This window comes from Mus caroli, chromosome 8, assembly GCF_900094665.2.
Source record: "Mus caroli chromosome 8, CAROLI_EIJ_v1.1, whole genome shotgun sequence".
Lineage (NCBI taxonomy): Eukaryota > Metazoa > Chordata > Mammalia > Rodentia > Muridae > Mus > Mus caroli.
In genome coordinates, this window is record NC_034577.1 from 7,849,199 (window position 1) to 7,864,794 (window position 15,596).

Consider the following 15,596-nt stretch of genomic DNA (forward strand, 5'->3'; position numbering starts at 1 on the left):
AAGAGCACTGACTGTTCTTCCAGAGGTCCTGAGTTCAATTCCCAGCACCCACATGGTGGCTCACAACATCTGTAATGAGATCTGACGCCCTCTTCTGGTGTGTCTGAGGATAGTGACAGTGTACTCACATACATAAAACAAACAAATAAATAATAATAAATTAAAAACATCTGGAGGTGACACCCCAGTCTGTCTGTCCTCAAGTCATGTTCTCATTGTCTGTCCACAGGGACCTCCTGGCCGCCCAGGGCCCATAGGACAGATGGGTCCCATGGGAGCACCTGGAAGACCGGTAAGTCCCTGCACCCAGTAACAGCTCACCTGTGGACATTTCTTTTCCACCCACTGAGTGCCATGAAGCAACAGGCTAGTTCTGGCTAGGGCCCCTCCCATCATGTACAGCTCTTCAGGCTCCATATTAACTACGGGGCTGGCCCATCATCCCTAGACAAAGCCTACCAAATGCCCCACTCGGTCAATAAGAAGGAAACGGACTCTTTCTGGACCAGGCCATGTGCAAAAGGTGCATCCCACCTGGGCCATAGCCACTGTAGAAAGGGACACATTAAATGTCATGTATAGAGTCCCTGAGTGGAGGCCACAGGTCATCCCTCCCTCCCAACATCATGACACAGAAAAGTGTGGTGGGCTTGAGCAGGATGAGGGAAAGCTCGCCAGAGAGGAGAAGGAGCCATTCTCAGCAGAGAGACAAATAGCCTTCCATGACACACGTGAGAGTCCAGCTCCAGGTGAGTGACCGTCTCCCAGAACTTGCTCTCAGGGTGTGTGCTCACAGCCCGAGAGGAGCACACGCAATTTCCTCCAGACCATAATAGTCAGTTGTAGTAATGATTCTCATCCTTTCAAAACTCTTGTGCAATGAGAAAGCCCTTCTGCTGCAACACAGTGGCAGGCTCACCCAAGACAGGATGACAGCGGGACGGGATGCACACTGTTCTCCCTGGGAGTGGCTGGTTCACTAATATAGCAATAGCTGTGTGGCTTAGGGTTTTCCTCTAAATAGAGTGCAGAGGGGCTGGGAAGGTTGCTCAGTCAGGGATGTGCTTGCTGTGTAAGCGCGAAGACCTGAGGCCCATCCCCAGCACCATGCAAAAAAGCCGAATATGGCATCACATGCCTGTAGTCACTGAGCTGGGGAGGTGGAGACAGCAGGATCCCTGAAACTTGCTGATCAGCCAGACTAGCTGAATTAGCAAGTAGCAGGGTTAGTGTGACACCCTGTCTCACAAAAATTAGGCAGAGTATGATCGAATGATTGAGGAAGACCACTGTCCCTCACACATGCACACGCACACATGCACAAACATGCCACACGCATGCACACACACATGCACACACTTCCACAGAAAAGTATACAATATCTAAAGAAGTACAGTTCAGAGAACCTTAGAATGCACATATGCAGCTGCTCACTCTATGGAACTGACCTACAGATCTGTTCTGCTCATGAGCATTTGCAAATCCACCACCAAAATGTGCCAGTGTCCTATGGGCGTGTCCAGGGAGAGCAGAGGAGTCTGGCTGTGGTCACAGGGCCTGGGACCTCACAAAGCTTAGGAACAGACACATCAGGGACATTGGTAAAGTCACAAGCCCAAAACACACAAGCAAACCAGGAACAGCTGTGGGTAGAGAGAATCACATCCCAAGGGCACTGACCCCGCCTTCCTCTTGGCTTTTCATCCCCCCAAGACACATGTGGGGAAGCTCTGACCATACTGGCCTAGTGGACATCAGTGATTTTCCCAGGACCTCCAAGCAGATGTCATCTGAGAGCTGGGAGAGGGGGCAGGGGGAAGCCCAGCTTATACATGTCTTTGTATCTCTGCAGGGACCACCGGGACCCCCTGGACCAAAGGGACAACCAGTAAGTCAGTGGGGAAGAGGGTGGGGAGGGCTCTTTGATGATTATGTCTGCATCCTTTGACCAGAGAACAACTTGGCTGACAAGTATTTCTGGTGTAGATTACGCTAAGAACTATTGTGTAGTCTAAGACTTGATTCTTAAGAATAGACTCAGTGGTGTGCCTGAACACCTATCCCAAGCCCAATGTGGGGATGCTGTTTGTAGCCCCATGATGCCACTGTGACTATGTGCAAATCACACAGGTGAGCCACAGTGGCAGATGTGCAGCTGGGCAGTCTAGGGCAACTCCTATTTAACTGCAGAAGCAGTTTTCCAGGCTGGAAACAGGGGACACTGTGTTTGTTTGTGGGGAATGGGAGACCCTCATCCTAGCTGGATACAGTGAGACTCAGAACCTAAGGTCAGCACTAGGGACATGTCCAGTGCTACTGAGTCAAGATGGCGAGCAGAGCCACACCACTTCCATGACAGGGTACTTGTTACTTTAGTGAAGCACCAACCATGGAGTTTGTTACAGCCTTGAGAACAGAGCCAAGTTTGTCATAACCTGGGAAAGCCGGACAGCTGTCCAGGCTCAGTATTGTTGATGAGGAAATATCTGATCAGAGATCCTGGGGTCCAGCAGGAAGCTTGGAAGAACCTTGCACTGCTCCATATCCAGATGCAGGTCTTCCAGTTCCCACGCCTGCTCCATATGCGGTCCCATTTCTGTGACCCCCGGTGACCTTGGCTGCCACCCACCTCCATACCCCTTAGGCTTCCCTCCCCTCCAACAGAGTTTCCAGCTGGAGCTAGAACTTGAGGAGGCTTCTGGATACCCCCCACACTCACCCCACACTCACCCCCATCAGACAGCCCTAAGCATTGTGGGAAGGGCCTACAGCCAAGGACAGCGGAAGCAGGCGGAGCTGCAGGGCCAAGGAAGCAGTGGCCCAGCCCAGGCTCTGGCCTCAGATCTCCGCTGGCTGATACAAATTCAAACAACCCCCCTCACCCTGGGCCAAATCACTTCCTGGCAACTCCAACAAGCATCTCTGAGCAGGCATGCTGTAGGGACTCACACAGCCGCCATGCTGTGCTGTGCTTTGATTTCAGCTCCAAGCCAGGTGGTGAGGGAAAGCAGAATTTAATTAAAGGTTTTGCTTTTATTTTTTTTATTTTTTCAAAAGATATCTAAGCATTGGAGGAGGCAGACAGTAGACTGCAGAGAGAGGCTGAAGGAGTCCTGTGTGATGCCTGCTCTGCTCGCTGTAGCAATAGAGACCCTGGGAAAGAGCATGAGGGCAAAGGAAAGAGCGCTGTGTGAACATGTAGGGTGGCTCCTCACATCGATGGTCTCAGACGGTGGGGAGGGCTGACTCCAGCCCGGCTGCTCCCCGGAGAAACTGTTAGATAAACACTGGCTGAGACACAGGCCTGACTTTGCCTGAGAAAACAATCCAAACAGCCACATAAATACAAAATGCAGTCAGTGTTAGGTCCCCTAAAATCATTAAGGAAAAAAAAGTTTACATGAAGTTAGGGTGGTTTTTATCAAAATGAGATGACCTCTAGATAGAGAGTCTGGGCCATTATCCGGGCTGTGAAAGAGCCCAGAGCCTGTAAAAGAGCTCCAGCCCTCCCTTGGCTGGCCAAGAGCTAATATGTCAGGTGACAGGTGACAGGTGACAGCACCCTTTCAGCTCTCCCCTCGGGCCTTCGGTAGGCAGAGGACGGACAGGAGAGGCGCTTGGCTCCTGAAGTTGAGAGAGGACGTGGCTTGGTCTCTTTTCTTCTAAAAACTATTTTGGTTTCACTGTGATTCTTGATTCTTCTAAACTCATACCATCTCTGTTTCCAGGGCAACCGAGGGCTCGGTTTTTACGGACAGAAGGGTGAAAAGGTAAGGAGACCCGATGACAGGAATCAGTGAGCATCACTGCTCAGGGTGACCTGAGAACACAGTTTACATACAATCATGGTCAAATGCCAAGTCATCCACACTCCAGGGACAATGGTGGATTAGGGAAGACAAAACTGTGAACAGTCTAGGTGGGCAGAGATTCCAACAGGGACCTGTGACTTCCACCCATCTTCAGGACTGAGGAGTGGAGGTGTCCCCTAAGAATGCCTTGTAACATGTGGGACCCAGAGAAGATTAAAGGGCTCAGCTGAAGTGTAAGCTGGAACCAGCCCAGGGAACAGACCACATGGATGCCCTGGCTGAATTCACTAAGGGGGTGGGGGGAGATAAAGAACAAAATACATAAAGATGTGAAGTCCCCTACAATGAAATATCCCACAGTAATTAGGTCAAATAATGGGAGGGAGGGCCTGGGGAGAGGTCACTGGTGCGAGGGAATGGTCACATGGAAGACTGTGGAGATGAACTTTACAGCCATCCACAAGAAGGCATTACTCAGATACTGATAAACACATGGAAGCCTTCATGGGTCCTGTGGTCTCCATCTTTGAACATGCTACTGAATTGCCCAGAACACACGGAGACCTTCAGGAGATGTCCCGGCACTTAGTCTGCTGCCGTGCCTGCCACATGGTGGCTGAGCTCAAACTTAGAGTGTTGTTTACTGGTAGAAACAGCAAAAGAAACATCAGTTGGAATCTCCTGTGTTTATCAGTTTCTGAGAGAGAAAGGTCGTGAGCAGGGCATGGGGCCGGCCATTGCTACTCACGTGGACCAGTGTCTGCTGCCACAGACACAACCGCAGTGAAAGTCTCCTCGAGATATTTAGTCTAGCCTTGGCTCGTTAGTGTACACAGTGCCTTTTGCGTCTGGTGACCCCAGCAAAGCCCAAATCTATCAAATCTTTTGTAGCCTGCAGAAGCAGGTACAATGTGGAATCATTGGTGGCCTCTGACCTTGACATACTAATTCTTAACAGTTGCCAATGGGGAAGGTGGTTCACATCGTGTTAGACTGCCATTATTTCAGTGTGGTTATTTTATTGTTGTGATACAAAGTAGCCATGCAAAGCCAAACCAAACCAAACAGTGCCTGTGGTAAGACTGGGCTGTCCCTCAAGTTCTGTGCCCTCCTGATTCAAAACTGTCACTTTTGCTGAACACTCTGTAGGGTGACATAGGACAGCCAGGACCCAACGGGATCCCATCTGACATCACACTTGTTGGGCCCACAACATCAACGATCCACCCGGATCTGTACAAGGTAAAGGGATGGTCATTCCCAGCTGACCTAGGAGAAGGAGGGGGCAAAGGTCATTTTGTTCATTTTTATGCAAACAGTTGCATCCCAAGACAGGAAAGACCTCACTGCCAATTTGGTATCCAGGGGAGAGAACCAGACCAGATTTGCACCAGCTTCTGGGGGGACTGGACAGTTTCTGTCAGCCAGAAGGAGGTGCTTGTGAGCTGCTGAGTCCTGCATATTAACAGCAAAGATGGGCCAAAGGCCTGCCAGTCCAAAATACCGTGAAGAAATTCTATACTGCTTTTAAAGCTATTTTGGCTTGAGGTGTTAGTGTGTTCCAACTGCCTTTTCCTACAAAGACCTTATTTGACTAAGTGTGGTCACTGAGGGTCCTCTGGGCTGGGTCCTCCCACACTGTGGGCACTCACATCCATCTCCATGAATGCTCAGAAGTGCCTGCGCCCTGTGGCTGGTGCAGATAACTTGCTGCTCAGATGGAAAAGAGGAAGGCTCCCAGGTCGGGCACGTCACAAATCGCCTTCTGAAAACTCTAGAAAAACAGTCCCTGTTTGCATTGGAGACTCGAAGCTGCAGCATTCAGGAGTTGTTGATTACCAGGAATTCATCAAGATTGCTTGATAGTTCATCAAATACATTCTTGCCTCGTAGCCTAAGACAGGATCGATGTTTATGTACTGCCGATGTCAAAGACCAGAGCGTTTCTTACTCTGTGTATTCTTCACAGGGTGAAAAAGGAGATGAAGGAGAGCAAGGGATACCCGTAAGTTCAACAACGACTCCTTCCCTCCCTCCTGCGATTGCTCCCTCTTCGGGGCTCCTGTTGGAATGATGGGGTGTGCTGTGGTCTTAACCCTTGTGTTCTTGTACACTTCTCTATGTGAGGAGGCATCATGGTTACACAGTGCATTTGATTTAATCACGTGAATACTTAGCATTATCTGAAGCTGTAAGTGGGGGGGTTGGGGGGGCTGGGACGGAATCAGGATGGCCTCTGCTCTAGGCCCAAGGGGTCACTGCCATCTTGTTTATCCAGTTTGACTAAGCTTCCTAGTTCTTCCTCACTGTAGTGGTGACTGTGGCATCCCAGGTAAAGGTGATCAGCTCTGTGCTCTCTCTACCCCCATCCCATCACTAAGGGGCCTAGGAAGGCTGCAGACTGGCCAGTGGTGAGGTCAGCTCCAGGCACCTCTCACACTCTGGTTTCTCTTTCCTAGGGCGTAATCTCAAAAGGCGAGGAAGGCATCATGGGGTTCCCAGGAATACGGGTGAGCCACGTATTTTATTACCATGGTTGTCTGACTGGTTGGCTTTTTGCTTTTTAAACAGATTTTCTGTTTTTAGATCAGTCTGTAGGTTTACAAAAAAGCTGAGCAAAAAAGATTTCCATGGTCCTACCCTGGGCACAGCCAGCCAGTTAGGCATCCACCAGGGATATCTCTCAGATGTGTTTGCTACAACCCATGAACCCATGTTCCCCTCGTGCTGAAGTTTTTAAAACACTGTGCCTGCCCAGGAGGTTCCTCCCGGTTTGAGCCTTACTAATCTTTGTAGCAATCTGAGGAAAGTATCTAAGATGCAAGTTCATTTCTGCACACCCAAAGAGTCCGATAAAACCGTCTCTCATGGGGAGGCTCATCTGTAAGAGGAAGGTGTCACCTTCAGAGCCATGAGCGTCAACAGCCACCTCGGCACTTGGGGCTGGATTTGGCTACCTGGGGTTGAATGTGGCTGCCTGGCCCTGCTCTTCCAAACCTTGAAAGCACAAGGCTGCTTGACCGTTGCTGGCACTGTCATGCTGTCCTCTGGGGAACTTGGTTGCCTGACCTAAATCTTTATTGCTTGTGTTTTCTGTTCAACACAGGGTTTTCCTGGCCTTGATGGAGAAAAAGGAGTCTTAGGACAGAAAGTAAGTCTAATACGCAAAATGTTCTGGGACTGAAATCTTGTATATATAACCAGTGGCATCTCAGAAAACAGCACTTGTCCCCAAAGCTCACTTGGGGTGTCCCCTGCATCCACAGGCTCATGACTGATTGTTCCAAATGTCAGAGACCTTAGTGGAGCATTAACCTCTGTCTCAGCTTCCCTCCCCCATCTGTTGCTTTGTCCACAGAACCCATCCCAAGTCTCTGCCACTAGGTCCCCGGCCCTGGGCCTCACCCCCTGTCATTGTCACTAAAAGGTTGTCAGTGGGTGACTGAGGTTCCTCCTCTATTTCTTAGAGATCTACACATACTTTGATACTTGCTTGTGTTTAACAATAACCCAGTTGCTTTCCTCCTGTGGTCTGGCAAAGAAAAAGAAACTGTGTATGAAAAAAAATTTTTACAGGTCCAGACAAGATTCAGCAACAACTAAATACCAGCTGAAGCAGAAAGCAAACCAAGAAATGCTTTTATCTAATTAATCACTAATTAACTAACTCACAACATTCATTGTAGGCATGAATTCAGCCCACCTACTGCAGAGCCCAGCACCGTCCTGTGACCCACGGTGGACAGTCCTGGGGTCTGGCTTTAGATCTGTGCCAGCCTCCAGGGTCATGTGATCTAACGTGCTCATGACTTGAACTTGACAACGAAGGAATTCTGAGCAAATTTTTGCCATGCTGTCCTGAATTTCATCTAATGGGCGAGATGTAGGGGTTATCACACTTCAATATATACACACCCAAACATGTCAGGAAGCCACAGGGTTGCAGTACACAAATGCACCAAATTTACTCACCCCAGGATACAGCCATGGCTCCAGTCAGCACCAGAGTGCTCACATAGGGTGTTCAGGGCTCATGTTTCCACCAGGCTGTCCTGTCAGGCACACAAAAAGCAGCCTCAAAACCCTAGATTCCCCTGAGCCCTGCTCAGATCGCCACAGCAAGTAGCCACATGACACTGAAGAGCCCAGAGGCTGAACTAAGACAGAGAAGCTATGTGGCTGTTTTGGGATAGCAGGTAGGCTTGCCTCCTGGTGCCATGGCTGACATCCGTGGCTCTAGCTAGAGGCCAGATTCTGGCATTGACCATGTACAATGGAGACCGCCATTACTACTATTCTTGTTCCTTCTCCTTATAGATCCTAAACTCGGGCTGGAGGCCACACACTAACTAGACCCAACTTCCTATCATGCTAGTTCTTGCTGAGAGTGTCCCCGAAAGTAACACAGCAGAGACAAGAGCTGTCCCCTGCTCCACAGCCAAGGCCAGAATGCCACTGGCTTAAGGGTAGCAATGAGCAGATTCTGTAGCGACAACTAACACAGGCATTAGGCCCAAAGCCCAGCCTTGTCAGAGTCAATGTATGCTGAGGTGGGCAGGTGACACGTTGTCACCTACTCTTCACTGAAACAGAGGAGCTACCATGTCTGCAAACATGGCTCAACACAGCTGCCCCTGGAACTAGAGGCCCATGAAGACTAGAATCCTAGACGAGGGACCAGCAAACCCTGGCCCCTGGCCCACCCCCACCCCTGATGCTGCCACCTAGGTACAGCATAATAGGTCCAGCTTTCTCTCTGTAACTTGGGGAGAAGCAGACATCTGTGCTTAAGTGGGTCAAAGGAAGAAATAGTTTACCCAACTGTAAAAATAGGGGAACAGGCAGACATACACAAATGACTCATCTCACTGCATGTTAGTACAAACCACATTGTCCAAATGGCCAGCTGCTGCCTCCCTACGAGCTTTCCAGATGTGCTGGCCCTCGGGGGCCAGAACTTAAAGGCAGCTCCAAAGAGCTGCCTGCGTGCGTGCGTATGGTGACCCATTAAAGCGGCATGCCAAAGAAGGAGGACTCAGAGAAGGCCATGCTCCCGGGGGAGCCCCAGCCTCCCTACAAGAACAAAGAGCCTTCTTCGCATGCCTGTGTGCATGTACACAGAGAGGGGAGGGGGACACATGTGGTGACACACAGGCATGATACCTAGAAAAGTAAACAGCTCCAGGCAGGGAACAGGAAGATATCTTGTGCATTTGGTTGTATCATATTTTCTGAAAAATAGGCAATTATTTCCCCCTCGTTTGGAGGAAACCTGTGTTGAATGACAGCCGAGTCTTCTCCCATCCTGGAGTTACTATAGAGTATGCTGATGGAGATCTGGTTTCCTGGGGACCGTGCACTGGCCACAGTCTTTGTGTAGTGTGAGTGTGGGGCACAGGAAAAAAGCCATCTCTGTGTGTGACAGGGCCACTGGACCGCCACAGAGCTGTTTAGACTCCAGGAATCACAGCTACCAGGTGTGATTTTCCAGCTACGTGGGAATTAGGAGCAGGCAGCAAGCCAGGCATGTAATGACATCATCATTAAGTCACATGATGCTGCATCTTCCTGCTTCATGGCCCTCTTAGGCGGATCCGGGAAGAAGTCGTTCCCCAAAGGCCCCTGAGTTGAATTACATGAACCCCAGTTCTTTGCCTGAGTTCTTGCCTGAGGAAAGACCTAGAGATCCAGAGATGGGAACGCATCCAAACCCATAAGGCAGTGCCTCCTGTTGAGCATTTGAGGAGACGTTCCCTGGGAGCCTAGCTATAAATATGCCCTAATGGTGAGCTCCCAAGAGCTACTGAGGACCTCTGCTAGTTACTGTCCTTAAGGGTTTAGGGTTCTCAAACAACATAAAATCAACTGTTTTTGAACATTCAACTCCACCTCCTGTGAGAGGACCAGGGTCAGCCACAGCCCTGCAAAAGGGGGGGAAATCAGCCGACCTTAGTCCATCAAGCAGCACATGGGCTCCTGCGGCTCTGTAAAGCCCCTGGACAGGCCTGTTTGGCTTGAACCCTGGTTTGGCTCTGGCAGCTTTGCCATGTCTTTTGAAAGAAGAATGAGCGTCTCAGGTCTTACATGTCTGTCCAGCTTCCTCACCAACTGCACTGGAGAAAACTGGAGGCCAAATTAGTGTTAAGGGTTTGTTTTTGTTTTTAATGAGAAGGAAAATTCCAAATCAACAGACTGAGGATTCTGTTTGGTGGCAACTGGAGACTTTCAAAACTCATTATGAAGGAAGAGTTTACTTCATGGATCAGATGTGGCTGCTGCCCTGCAGGAGACGAATCCTGCACAGTGTCCTGCTCACTCAGATGCTGATGTGGGCAACAGAAGGAGCAGCCGTCCTATTGCACAGTCCCACAGGGGCAAATGGGCACATCCATAGTGCAAGTCGCCCAGTCCCTCAACACCAACAACCAAGGGAAAAATACTAAATAAAACTGCAAGGTTAGGAGGGTGGGGCGCACTGGAGGATGTCTCCGTGGCTGAGAGTTCTTGCTGCTCTTGTAGAGGACCTGGATTCTGTTCCCAGCACCCAGTTGGTCACTCAGAGCCATCTGTAACTCTAGCCCAGGATCTGACCCTCTCTTCTGACATCCACAGGCGCCAGCCACCCACATGGTACACATGCATACATGCAGGAAAAATGCTCACACACATAAAGTAAAGTAAATCTCTTATTTAAAGAAAAAGTGCAGCACAAAGGAAGGAAAAGCTGTTTGATGGCCCTGCAGGCCAGTGCCACATTTGCTCCTGCTTCAAGCATAGTGGCTTGAAAGATATCTGTGCATCTGAAATGAGGGAGATGAACATGCGTTGGGTTGCGGGGTCATTGAGGGGATTCTTGGTGGCTGCATTGGCTGGGCTGGTAGAAGTGCCGTGGGGTTGATTTCTGGAATTTCCCCCCTGCAGCTAGAAATAATAAGCTCACATCTCCCATATCTCTCTTCCAGGGAAGCAGAGGCCTGGATGGTTTCCAAGGCCCCAGTGGACCTCGAGGACCCAAGGTGACTCTGATAATGATATCCTGCTCCTGGCTTAGACAGCACGGGCAGAGGAGATGATCCCCCTAGAGGGGACTTGCTCTGGGTTGCTCAGCCCCCTCAGCATGCCCAGTGCAGCAGGAGGCTGGCTTTGTAGCAACAAGGTGGGGAGGGACCTCCAGTTCCTGATGGAGGGTAGAGCTTGTGTGGTTAACCCTAAGGGCTAAGAGGAAAGACAAGGTGAGGTGATCCAGGGTAGCTAGGAGAGGACCCAGCCCTGTGGGTGGCCCTTCCTGCTAGAGGACATGTCTGTGGAGATCAGGGAAATGCGTGGGTGTGTCTGGAGATTACAGGAGGCTGCTCCACAGAGCAGATGGTGCTGGGCGTCCCTGCGTCTCCATGCTGCCTCCCCCGTTAACCAGATGTCAGCACCATGAGGGTCTGAGACGCAGAATCCTTGTAGTCTCCCAGGCTCTCTGGCATCCATAGTCCCGGCAAGGGCTTCATGGGGAAATCCTCACGTGCTGTGGTGTTCCTTTTTATGTCTGTCTGGTGGTTGGGATGCAGGGACTCCCTGCTGCCACATTGTAGAGCTGTTGCCATGGGGACAGTCCAGTTTTGATTGTGAGAAAACCCACACTATTAAACGAACTCTACATTCTGTGCACTTCTGGGCAATATACAAGGCTATTCTCACAGTGTTTTCTCTCCCCACCCCAGGGAGAACGGGGGGAACAAGGACCCCCAGGACCCTCTGTCTACTCGCCCCATCCATCCCTGGCAAAAGGTTGGTACAAACGCCCCAGTGTATGACGTGGCCTCACATGGACCCTCTTCTGTCGGTAACAAAGTCATAAGCTCTCCAGACAGGTTCTTCAAGTGACTCAGAGACAGCCCAGCTTCCCTGGTGGTTTCAAAAAGGGTCACTAGAAACGGTCACTTTAGTTCTGGCTGACAACACTCAACTACCATCCAGGTGTGACCCTATCTGTGAGCAAGGGAAATGTCTTCATTTCTAGGAGATGCACAGGGTCTTGTTTTTAGCGCCCAGAATGCCACTGAGTCCGCTGAAATCACTGAAACCACTGTGTGTCTTTTTGGAATCTTCTGTGCCTCGATATTGTCTTACATTTAACAGAATCTTACCCTGCTGGGCTGTGAACTGGGGGCCCCTGTATTTTCAGCATTTGAAAGCTCTCTGACTCTCTTCTGTATATACATTGGACTTATTGGGAAGTTGGATGCCTGAAGTGGTCTGTAGATGGCAGCTTTTGCTGCTATGGTTCGGGCTTGTTCCTAGGCAATGATCTGATTCTAACTGATGGGACCTATCTTGGTTGCAGGTGCCCGAGGTGACCCAGGATTCCAAGGTGCTCATGGGGAGCCAGGGAGCCGAGGTGAACCAGGAGAGCCTGGAACCGCGGGTCCTCCAGGCCCATCCATCGGAGATGAAGGTAATGGCGTTTCATAGCATCTAAACATACCTGGTCTCTGGACATGGACCAGTAGTAGGCTTTGCTGGCCACGTGGCTTTCCTGTGGCTCTATCTGTCTTTCTCATGGAGTGGTCTCAGCTCTGATGAGATGAAGGGCACATGCAACAGTAACCCCAGCAAGGTTAGATTATGACCCCAATGGGTGATTAGTGATATCTGGTCCCCAGATGGAAGAACGGGGGGGGGGGGTCGTCCAATGATGTCAGCAAATGGTCACAATCCCAGGCCATTGTGGAAGCTGTAAAAGTTGACAAGTTGTGAAGAAACGTACCAAGGCCATCACCTTCTTCTGTTAACTAAACCCTGATGCTTGTTCCTGGTGGCAGGTCCTCTGTGACAGGAAAGCCAGCACAGCCTTTACCTATGGGGACACTCACCTGCTGCAAATGTTCTTGGATTTCAGATTCAATGAGAGGCCTTCCAGGGGAGATGGGACCCAAAGGCTTCTCAGGAGAACCAGGGCCCCCTGCACGCTATCCTGGCCCACCAGGAGCAGATGGAAGACCAGGTCCCCAAGGAGTCCCTGGACCTGCAGGCCCACCTGGACCAGATGGTGAGTGGCTGTGTTCACCTGGAGCCTAACCAACCTGGTTCTGAGTTGATCCGGTGGGCTAATGAGTGAGGGTATGGTGGGCATTCCCAGGGTCCACACAGGAACTGGCATAGCAGCTATCACCTCTCCATCTGTAGGGAATCAATGATCCCACAGGCCCTGGATGGTAAGCTATGGCTTCGATGACTTAGCAGCAAGGCGCCCACTGTGAGCTGAAATCCCTGTGCTTGGGTCTCTGTAGGCATCTCTTTCCTTAACTCACAGCTCCTCTGCTCTGCTTCAGCAATCTGGGTCAGCGTGTGATAATCAGCTTCTCTGTCACTGCAAAGCCAGTGTCACAGGAGATAGCTATTGATGCAAGAAAGGATTGCTGCATAAAGGAATGGTGGCCACTGACAGGGCACAGGAGACCCAGAGAGTCTGTATATATGGCAGATGAGGAGGAAGGTTTGGCCAGCCTGCTGTCCCACAGCACCTGAGTTAGCCAGGGTGATTCCCCATAGCAGCTGGGATGGTCCCTGAGTCAGCCAGGGTAGCATTTTCAGGTTGTGATGGTCCATGCCATCCTTAATATCAAGAACGTTTATCTACTGAGTGGTATGTGTGCCATAGCTTTGAGCTGGTCATCCACAAAGCCCGGTCTCTTCAGCTATAGCATTCAGTTACACATTAGATGTTGAAAAATTCCTCATGGGAACATTTCATCTGCTGGAAAAACTGGCTTTTGAGGCACTGGAAGGAAAGATGAGGTCATTTTCTCTTTCTGGGGTGACATCGACCCAAATGTAGGCACTTCTTTCCAAAATGGTTTCAACTCCCTGACATCACCTCCAGCAGCAATCTCTCCTCAAGTCGTCCCTTCAGGGGGCAGGGCAACCTATTTGCTCATGGGTAGTGTTGGGGTTTAGTTAAACTTCAAGTTCAGAGGCCGTTTTAATTGCTTTGGGAAAATCCTTCTCTGCACCATCTCCAGAGGGAAAGTTGTTAGTAGCGTCTCTTCCATAGAAAGAAATTCTTCTCTAAAACAGACGCATAGGAAGCCAGTCACTTTACTTCTGCTCATATCCCACAGTAACATTTTAACTTAACATGAGCCTACTTGCCCAGTTCTCTCTCTTTTGGAAGATAGCACATTCTATCTTCCAAAAATAGAAAAGTGTTACCGGGCGTGGTGGCGCACGCCTTTAATCCCAGCACTCGGGAGGCAGAGGCAGACGGATTTCTGAGTTTGAGGCCAGCCTGGTCTACAAAGTGAGTGCCAGGACAGCCAGGGCTACACAGAGAGACCCTGTCTCGAAAAACCAAAAAAAAAAAAAAGAAAAGAAAAGTAAGTGTTGATATTTTCTTGGATGATGCATCTGAGCAAAGCTATCTTTAATGTTTTCTATTATGCTAAAGGTAATTTTTATGATTTATATTTGTTAATATTGACAGGAAAATATTTATTGATGACATGTGTACCATAAAAATGTCTATGAGCCTGTCCTTCCTGTATGTAGTGTCTGTAGGGTTTTCCCCACATGCGTCAAAAACATAAAGGCATACCATGAATGAGGACATTGTCTCTGTCACTCTATCCTGTCACAAGCATCCGATATCTTCCTGGATGAATTTTGCTCACTAAGTGGTTTACGGCTTCAATGACGTAAATAAACTAACAGAAGCAAACAGATCTAGACAGAAACCTGTAGTAGATTACCAGCTGAGAAGGGGATGTAGCAGAAAAGGGACTCATGTAAGAAGTTTATCAACTAAAAAACATTAGGACATCCAGTTTAAGCCCTTCTTGCATTGTTTCCTCTGTGAGACACATTGTTGTTTTCTCTGTGAGATACATTGTTACCAAATCAACTGTTCTTACAGCAAACTCTTAAGTGAAAACTAGCCGACCACTGGCCTTTTGAAGTGTGCCTCACAGTTCTGATCCACCCTGAAATTAGTACTGGAAACCAGGAGTCCTACCTTGCTCAGCCTTTCTCAGATCTGAAACTTTTGGAGTCTTCTCTCAGAAACTGCCTTTGGTCCTATTTTGTGTGCTGCGGTTGCTGGAAGCCAGAATGCTTAGTCATTCAGAGAATCAGAGCGAACATTGATGCCAGCTGTCTTTCGGGGTGAAAGGCTCTGCTGGCGCCATTTCTAGTACAGCTGACTGAATCAGCTATTGGCTTCTTCGTGGAAGTCATGCTGAGATCTCCCACGTACCAAAGAACGTATTTAAAATTATGAATGAATTACGTAGAAGAAAACAACCCAGGGGAGAGACAGAGGTCGAATCTACACGGCTCAACTGTGCCTTCATAAAGGCCTTACTAACTCCCAAGAAAGATATCTCTCTTTGGTCTTGGTGCAGGTTTTAAATGGCGATTTTGTCCTTGGTGACAGGTCTCTAGTTTTAAGTGTTCATAGAGTCCAGGTGATCATCCTTCTATTTACGGTCTGCTTTTCTCTCCATCTGTCAAGAGGGCTTGACAGTTTAGGCTAGAGCCCAACCCAAACCTAAGCATCTCCTGGAGGGGTTCCACGAGAGTGCCTGCGTGGAAAGGCTTTCCTCGGCTCCATAGTACCTGTCCACTATTCCTATCTCTGGACACTTTGTAGGACTTCTCAGTGGTCCCCTCTCCCTCTCCCTCTCTAACTGCTTCTCTCTCTCCCTCCCTCCCCCACCTTTCTCTCTTTGTCTCTCTCTGCCTGTCTCTGTCTCTCTCTTTCTCTCTCCTCTCCTCTCTTCCCCTCTCCTCTCCTCT

At 49.6% G+C, this 15,596-nt stretch overlaps 1 protein-coding gene across 1 annotated transcript in view; it reads left to right on the forward strand.

The window, feature by feature from the left end:
* Col4a2 (collagen type IV alpha 2 chain) overlaps positions 1 to 15,596 on the forward strand; it is a 137,950-nt gene that overhangs the window by 91,583 nt on the left and 30,771 nt on the right. Inside the window, exons 10-20 of the mRNA XM_021169415.2 lie at positions 230 to 292; positions 1,853 to 1,888; positions 3,729 to 3,770; positions 4,962 to 5,054; positions 5,782 to 5,817; positions 6,272 to 6,322; positions 6,919 to 6,963; positions 10,775 to 10,828; positions 11,525 to 11,591; positions 12,148 to 12,258; positions 12,703 to 12,852. Of these exons, the coding sequence (XP_021025074.1) occupies positions 230 to 292; positions 1,853 to 1,888; positions 3,729 to 3,770; positions 4,962 to 5,054; positions 5,782 to 5,817; positions 6,272 to 6,322; positions 6,919 to 6,963; positions 10,775 to 10,828; positions 11,525 to 11,591; positions 12,148 to 12,258; positions 12,703 to 12,852 (748 nt within the window). The remainder of the gene's footprint in view (positions 1 to 229; positions 293 to 1,852; positions 1,889 to 3,728; positions 3,771 to 4,961; positions 5,055 to 5,781; positions 5,818 to 6,271; positions 6,323 to 6,918; positions 6,964 to 10,774; positions 10,829 to 11,524; positions 11,592 to 12,147; positions 12,259 to 12,702; positions 12,853 to 15,596) is intronic.